Genomic DNA, 7381 nt, shown 5'->3' with positions numbered 1-7381 from the left:
CTCCATCCTTATTCCCTCCCTCTGTCCCTCTTCCCTCCCTCCATGCCCCCTCTCTCTCCATTCCTCCCCCTCTCTCTCCATTCCTCCCCCTCTTTCCCTCCCTCCCCCCTCTCTCCCTCACTCCCTCCCCTCTATCACTCCCTCCCCTCTCCATCACTCCCCACCACCTCTCCCCATCACTCCCTCTCCCATCACCCCTCTCCCCTTCACCCCTCTCTCCTTCACCCCTCTCCCCCTTCCCTCCATCCCTCCCCCCTCCCTTTAACACTCTATGTAGTAGGATAATTTTGTAGTAGAATAATCTCATGTAGTTCTAGTGAATACACCTGAATTATCCATGTTCAAATTTGAATATCATAAGCAATTCCTAAGTTTAAGTTATCAGCATAGAATAGAATAATAGATTGACTGACTGCATTACACAAGTAATTCACGAGGTCTTGATAAGTGCAGATTAAGTCATATGACATCTAGCTAAAGTGGAATTGTAGGGGGAACTGAGAAGTATAGATTCGTACTGAAATTTCTGTCTATTCCAGTTGGATTCCTGTCAATTCCAGCCAGAATCCACGGAATTCCTGGATTCTGGCCGGAATCCGCGGAATCCGGTAGGAATCAGTGGAGGAATGGAAAGTATTGAAAAAGTATGGAATCCATCTGGAATTTCTGCAGTCCACCCCCCATTCCATGGATTCCACATGGAATAACCCGGGGAGGGTAAAGTATTGCGCAAACCGCCAATGACCTGGAAACTGCCAACGACATGCAGACCGCCAATGACCTGCAAACCACCAACAACACGCAGACCGCCAGCGACACACAGACCGCCAACGACACGCAGACCACCAACAACGAACGAGTCCCCAATGCCCGCGTGAACGCGAACACCACCAAACCGAAGCTGAAGCCGAAAGCCAAGTCCAAGCCCACCACGAACAAGACAGGTGTGTTATGCCTCCTTCCTTTCCTGCCCTCCCCCTCTTGCTGTCAGGATGGTGGATAACCCACCACTGTCCTGACTTGCAGATGTCATCTTGACATCGGGTGTGCCACTCACCCATCTGGATGAGTGTCATTCCCTCTGAAAGTGGTATTATTATCTTATATATTTGTATCTCGGAATCGTATCATGTAATATTTATAATCATTCTATACCTTGATGCTAAACAGACATTTCAGATGTTGGCCCTACATCTCCAGGATGTCCAACTGAACGAACAGCTAATAGAAATCAGGCAGAACCTGGGCAAGGTAATGAAGGTATTATTTATCTTTCTGTCTGTTATTCTCTATGAAACAATATTATAGATGTGGTCATGGCTAGTCCGCCAAAGATGAAAATCCCAGCATATGGCTCGTCGCGCTCAACTGGTGGAGTCATTAGAGGTAAAGCTCATGGCAACACCTTCAATATGGGTGATGCAGATGCAGTTTGGGATGATATGAATGTCTTGTCATACAATCCTGCTGAGAAACCAGTCCCGGGCAAGATTCACACCTACATCTCTGATCTGAATCCACCCGAGGTCGACACAAGCCAATCTTCCTTCGTCACCAAAGTCCATGACATCAGCAAATGCCAGACAATTCAAGATATTGTTCGACATAGCTCTGAAGACTATTCTCCTATTCGCAGTAAGTTATTTTAAATTTCCTGGTGATTATCTATTAACCAGCTTCCATAGGTCCCGCCTATCGTCTTTTTATCCATGATGAAGAAGATGGCTGGAATATTCAGGGGCGTTATGAGACTATTGTAGGGCGCCAACCAAAAGCAGAAGACTATATTGAATGGCCTGATAAGAAGGTCATTTGATTTTTGGTGGTAAGCTACAATATATTGACTAACATATCTCAGAATAATTAAAGAGTTTTATTGCTAGACTACATATGATCCCAGTCATTCTTTATCTGTACCAGGCTTTGCTGGCCATTTTGGTACTACTAGGGGGACTCGGTCTCTTTCTGCAGGAACTCAATCTCTTTCTGCACATTCTGGCTCTCATACTGGCTCTCGTCCAGGCGGGTCTCGTGCTGATTCTCATCTTATCTCAGAACAAGGCTCTTCTAAGGATCACTGGCTCATGGGCAAAACGATAACTCCTGCCTTGAGAAAGCGTCTTATCCAAGAGCTCAGTATTAATGCTACCTTCACAAACCGTTCTGCACCAGGCCTTCGATTTGCTTGGGGTCGGTATCAGGAATGTACAGCCGCTATCACCAAGGCTCGAGAAATGCTCAGTACTGGGAACTGGCCTGCAGACCTTCCTCCTTTCACGGAGTTTATTGTTATAGAGGTCTTCATTTGGAAATCTGCTTGGCATGCTAACTATGTCAACACATTTTTGAAGATTGCTGATGAGGAGACAGAATTCCCAGAAATGAGAGACTGGTTGGACAGTGACCCTGAACAAGTTCATCGTTCTGATACTGAACGAATTTGGGGTGTTCGAGACCAGACAAAATTTACAATGGAGGATCTGAAGACTTGGGTGGAAAGAGGTGGAACATTGAAAGCACGGCGAACATCTAGTCCTGAAGAAGAAGAACACTCAGGGAAAGGAAAGAAGAAGGCTCAGAAGTCTCACAAGAAGTTGTTGAAGTCGCAGCTTTTTTTCTATTTTTTTTTTGTTGAAGTCACTAATCATTTTCTGATCTATTGTACTTGTAGCTTGGTTTCAGTTGTTCTGAACTTTTTTGACAAATGTCTGGTTACTCTTGGTTATCTTGCTCTCAGCATTATATGCACTATATTCTCCCTTGCTATTATGGGTTTTAGCCATGCCTTTGTTACTCTGCCACTATTTATGAAGCTGGTTATCATTGTGGCCATCCTGCCATTTGTCTCTGCATCTCCAACAACTCAGCCATTTCCTGATATACCATTCAGAGATTTCAGTGCATTTGTGGAACAGACGTTTGCTCCAAAATATCACTAGCCACTGTACTTCTTCTTTTGTTCACAATGACTGAAAATCCAGAGTTGCTCAATTTACATGCTTGTCAACAACACCCAATTGAGGGTGAAAACAAGACTGTGGCTTCTGGTTGGATTCGAGCTTTATCCCGTGCTGTTATGCATCAGTTAAAAGATGATATTACAACAGTATTTCGTCGTGGAGAATATCATTCCAAACAAATACATCAAGTTACCAAGTTGTCAACTAAACTTGATGAATTTGCAAAATTCTTGAATCTAACACCATATGATCATTGGGGAAAGTTCAAAGGAAGATTACAACCAGTTTCATATAAGGAAATCCAGACTGTTCATACTATCTGTCCAGACAGCATGATCTGTGTTGACCAACAATGTGCTTCTTGGTGCCTCTTGCAACTAACCAGGTCAAGAGATGTTCCACTGGTCACTTTAATCAAAGACAATGTTCCTTATGAAGATGTTCCTGTTCTAGCAGGAAAATGTTTGCAATGTAATGCCACATATTATGCAGACCATGAGTGTTTCACAGACAACTATGGTTCATGGTATCAATGCTATTTGAATTCTGGACGATTTTTAAAGATAGGACAGTCTATGTGGGTTGATAGAAATTCCACCCATTCTGTTCTAAGTGGAATGTATAACTTTCATGCCTCTGCTTCAGCATATATGCAGTTTTGGAATGATTGTACATCAGTCACTGATTCCAAAGTGCAAGTAACTTGGCGTCAAATTTGGCAGGCTTTTGTTCAGGAATCAATTAGAACAATTGCAAGTGTAAATAATGAAAATTTGGAGTTGCCTGAAAAGTTGTCCATTGAGGAAGTTGCCAAACAAGCATTTGCAAAATTAGGAAATGGTGGAATAATAGGCCCAGGCAAAGAACATTTATGTTCAAAGTGCTGTCAACCATACAAAGCCACAGCAGATTTTATGGCTAATGAAGACCCTGCAGCAGTCATAGGTGCTGATGAAAACTCAGCTGTACCTGTCTTAACAGGAGAATATGCAGATGTATCAGCCAGAGAAACAGCTGCAGAAAGGGAAGCAGCACAAGTAAGAGCAAATGAGATCAATAACGACAATCCTAATGCAATGGAGGTTGATGATGATGATGATTGTACAATGATTATATTGGATGGCATAGTGATGGGCCCTCAGGTAAATAGGTTTAATTGGCCTCAATGTAAATGAATGCTAACATTTCTCAAGCATTGTGCATTTGAAGGATGTATCAAAGACTTGAAAAATACAAGAGGAGGAGCCTTCTGTGAAGAACATGAAACAGAATATGGAAACAAATGCCGTATTCATGAATGTACTCAAGAAAGAGTTGACAATACATTGGCATGTGGTCCTCACCAGGCAGAATGGAGGAAATACAAACTTGACCACAGTTGTGCAAGCTTGCTAGGTGTAAAAAGAATCTTACAGAGGCCTGGAGAAAGCAATGACTGGCAACCTGGACTTCGCAGAACTGTTCAGCATTATGATGATGATGATGATGTTATAATTATTTTGGAGCAGCCAGGTTTTATTGTGTTGAAACAATTACAGCACCATGTGGCGTTGTAATTGCATGGGTTAAATTTGACAATCAGAGTCTCCTACCAACATCCTCAATTGGTTAGAGAAGATATATCCTACTGAAGAATCTCGACCACACTACATTTGCATTGATAAAGCTTGTCGAGTACTTCGGACTGCTATTGCAAATGGAAGTTGGAATAGATGGAAGAAAACAACCCGTTTCATTGTCGACTCTTATCATTACATCAATCATCACACCTTGGACTATCTGTGCTGCAAATGGTGTAACCCTGGTCCGCTAAATGGTTCAGCTCCAAATCTGGTCAATGTGGCTTATGATAAGAACAACCGACCATACTTTCAACATGCATTCAATACACAGGTATGCCTCTTATTTTTTGTGAATTTGTTATTAAGCTGACTTAATGTTAGGCATGCGAGCAATTGAATTCTTGGCTAGGAGGTTTTGAGTCAATTCTCAAATGAATGAAAACTGGACATTTTGATTGGTTCTTGCACACTATGCTCTTTTATCATACTCAGCATGTTATCCGAAAACAAGCACAGCAGGAAGAGCCTCATCAAATTATTGAAATTGAGGATGATGAAGGAGAAGAGGCAGAGGAAAGTGTAGAAGTGGGACATTGGGCTGTTGAGGAAGATGACTGAAGTACATAACTTGTGACAAGTGTCTTATGTAGTGTATCAAATGTGTGTGCTGATGTAAGTAGGCAACAAAATTCTAACCACATAATGGACTGAACCCTAACACCTCTAACATGGGAAAGTGCAATGCAGAAGATGCACTCAGAGCACAACAGTAACACTCAGAAACATTCATAACATTCCTATCATGGTAACACTTTAAAACATCCTTAAACTTGGAAACAATACCCTTTCACCTTGACAATGAACTCCATCTGGAGTCCACATGGATTCCAGATGGAGGCCACAAGGACTCCAGATGGACTCCATGTGGATTTTAGATGAAATTGTTGGTTGAGATCTGTTCCAGATGGAGTCCACCTGGACTCCAGGTGGATCCATGGAGTCCATCTGGAGTCCATCTGGAATCCATGGGGGAGTGTAAAGTACTGGACACCATGTGTTGCTTCAGCAAGTATATGCATGTTGGCTCAACAATGTAAGTCCCCTTTTCTTCGTCCACTTTCCCCTCTGGCTCAGCAGGATTTGACTCTTTGTCGTCCTTGTTGTGTATCTGGCTTTGACTCCCTGTTGGCCTTTCATATGAGCGGTTCGACTCCTTGTTGCTGCATTCCTCGCTTCATCATTTGCAATCCACCGCATCGAGCTCATTCATTTAAATAGTATCTACCTCGGTCACCCCACTCACATGGTTCAGTCTTCTGATCTTCTAAACTATTTTGTTTCTTGGTACGTAGGCTTGATTCTGCTGTATTGGCAGAGCTATCGAGGACCTGGGTTATGTTGGTTACTGATCACACATTTGGTTGGCTGGGGCCAGTGAGTGGGCTGCCCATGCCCCATACACTTGTTGGTATAATTGCGCAAGTCATCAATGGGAGCAACTCCCCCCAGGATATACCACAGAGAAACCTCAGGCGTTACACGATCTTGCTGAGTTGGAGGCATGGTGGGAGGAGGCTGAGATAATCGCCCAGGGCCGAGCTGATGAGCTAGACGATGAGTCTGCTGGCAGAAAAGAGTCTGCCCAGGAAGCTGTTCAAGTAGAGTCAGGCGGTGAGAAAGGCGCAAAGGAGGAGGACCACCAAGCAGAGTCAAGGCCCCAAGCAGGTCAAAATGGTGAAAAGGGCTATAGATCAAGTTCTTGCAGGTCAGCTAGCGACGAGGCAAAGGTGTGTCAATGTGAATGGGCTTTCAAGAACAGGGGACAGGGCCATGACAAGATGGATAACACGGAAGAAGAGGAGGATGATGAGACTTTCTTTGTCCAAGGTCTGATTAGAACCAATACTGAAAACTGATTACCTTGAAAAGTACTGAGAAAAGTATGCAGAAGTGTGTATTGGTGTAAATGTATGTTGTATCTGTGATTTTACTTCTATTCCAGTCCCATTCCTGTGGATTCCTGCAGGAATGGGAGGGGCACTATAAAGTACTGTACCTGACAGAAGAGCTTTCACTTATTTGGAGCCTCTTTATGTTTTTTCCACCACTCATCAAGCCAAAGGGCTCACATTCCATTCTTTTGTTCAGTTCAGGAGAGGATGCTTTGGAAGCCTTGGATCATGCCCTCCATTTACCACAGGGGGACATTAGCTGAATCATGTCTGCACTATGAGCAGCCTTTGATGTACTTTATTTTCCAGACTCAATTTCAGAGGCTTATAAAAGCCTATCCCTTGCTTCAGTTCTTGATATACAGATTTCTCACTACCACAGGTGTATATTCTCAAATGGAGCTCATCCCACCACACCTGCCAAAGATGCAGTATTGCATTAGTCTCGATATTGAAAAGATGTCCATCAGGGATTGGAAGAGGTGTGTTGTTCATTTTTTCTGGGGCATCTATGGCTGTTTATTGTAAAAGCATTGCAATGTCCTGCTGCCACAAATATTTGCAGGATTATGGTGGTTTTCCATTTTCAACAATTTGATACTGGCTCCACAAATTTAGTGTTATTGTCAAAAATACACCCCACCCAGGTTTAATCTGGTGGTGTAAGGACACTCTTCTCCTGTCCTGCCACAACATCTCATTTCGTTTGTACAAATCGCAGCTGCAAGAAAAATAGTTCATTCTAAGGACTGTGTTTTTTGACATGCACTTGATGGATGAGCTTGAAGCAGCATTTGCAATATCAAGTGTGCAGGACAATGGCAATAAAAAAATCATTGGATATGATATCATTGCCAATACTAGCACCCCTGACATGGCTAACCCACAATGCAAAGTTTTTTTTGAC

General features: G+C 43.0%; 4 protein-coding genes across 4 annotated transcripts; all 4 read left to right on the top strand.

Annotated features, from left to right (window-relative positions):
* Nucleotides 1-42: 42 nt before the first annotated feature.
* LACBIDRAFT_299203 (uncharacterized protein) lies at nucleotides 43-343 on the top strand (the record flags this gene model as incomplete). Its single annotated transcript, XM_001890774.1, has 1 exon — nucleotides 43-343. One exon carries the CDS (start codon nucleotides 43-45, stop codon nucleotides 283-285), a length of 243 nt encoding a protein of 80 aa, XP_001890809.1. The 3' UTR covers nucleotides 286-343.
* Nucleotides 344-763: 420 nt separating this feature from the next.
* On the top strand, nucleotides 764-2939 carry LACBIDRAFT_299202 (uncharacterized protein; the record flags this gene model as incomplete). Its single annotated transcript, XM_001890773.1, has 6 exons — nucleotides 764-944; nucleotides 1180-1260; nucleotides 1309-1635; nucleotides 1686-1807; nucleotides 1884-2602; nucleotides 2672-2939. 6 exons carry the CDS (start codon nucleotides 764-766, stop codon nucleotides 2937-2939), a joined length of 1698 nt encoding a protein of 565 aa, XP_001890808.1.
* A 1581-nt stretch (nucleotides 2940-4520) lies between these two features.
* On the top strand, nucleotides 4521-4957 carry LACBIDRAFT_299201 (uncharacterized protein; the record flags this gene model as incomplete). Its single annotated transcript, XM_001890772.1, has 3 exons — nucleotides 4521-4524; nucleotides 4573-4853; nucleotides 4904-4957. The coding sequence occupies 3 exons, from the start codon at nucleotides 4521-4523 to the stop codon at nucleotides 4955-4957; spliced, it is 339 nt and encodes a 112-aa protein (XP_001890807.1).
* Nucleotides 4958-5574: 617 nt separating this feature from the next.
* Nucleotides 5575-6438, top strand: LACBIDRAFT_335865 (uncharacterized protein; the record flags this gene model as incomplete). Its single annotated transcript, XM_001890771.1, has 3 exons — nucleotides 5575-5615; nucleotides 5801-5866; nucleotides 6006-6438. 3 exons carry the CDS (start codon nucleotides 5575-5577, stop codon nucleotides 6436-6438), a joined length of 540 nt encoding a protein of 179 aa, XP_001890806.1.
* Nucleotides 6439-7381: the final 943 nt, after the last annotated feature.

Source organism: Laccaria bicolor, genomic scaffold (genome assembly GCF_000143565.1).
Source record: "Laccaria bicolor S238N-H82 LACBIscaffold_169 genomic scaffold, whole genome shotgun sequence".
NCBI lineage: Eukaryota > Fungi > Basidiomycota > Agaricomycetes > Agaricales > Hydnangiaceae > Laccaria > Laccaria bicolor.
The sequence above is the reverse complement of the archived record's forward strand: the minus strand, read 5'-3'. Positions and strand labels throughout refer to the sequence as shown.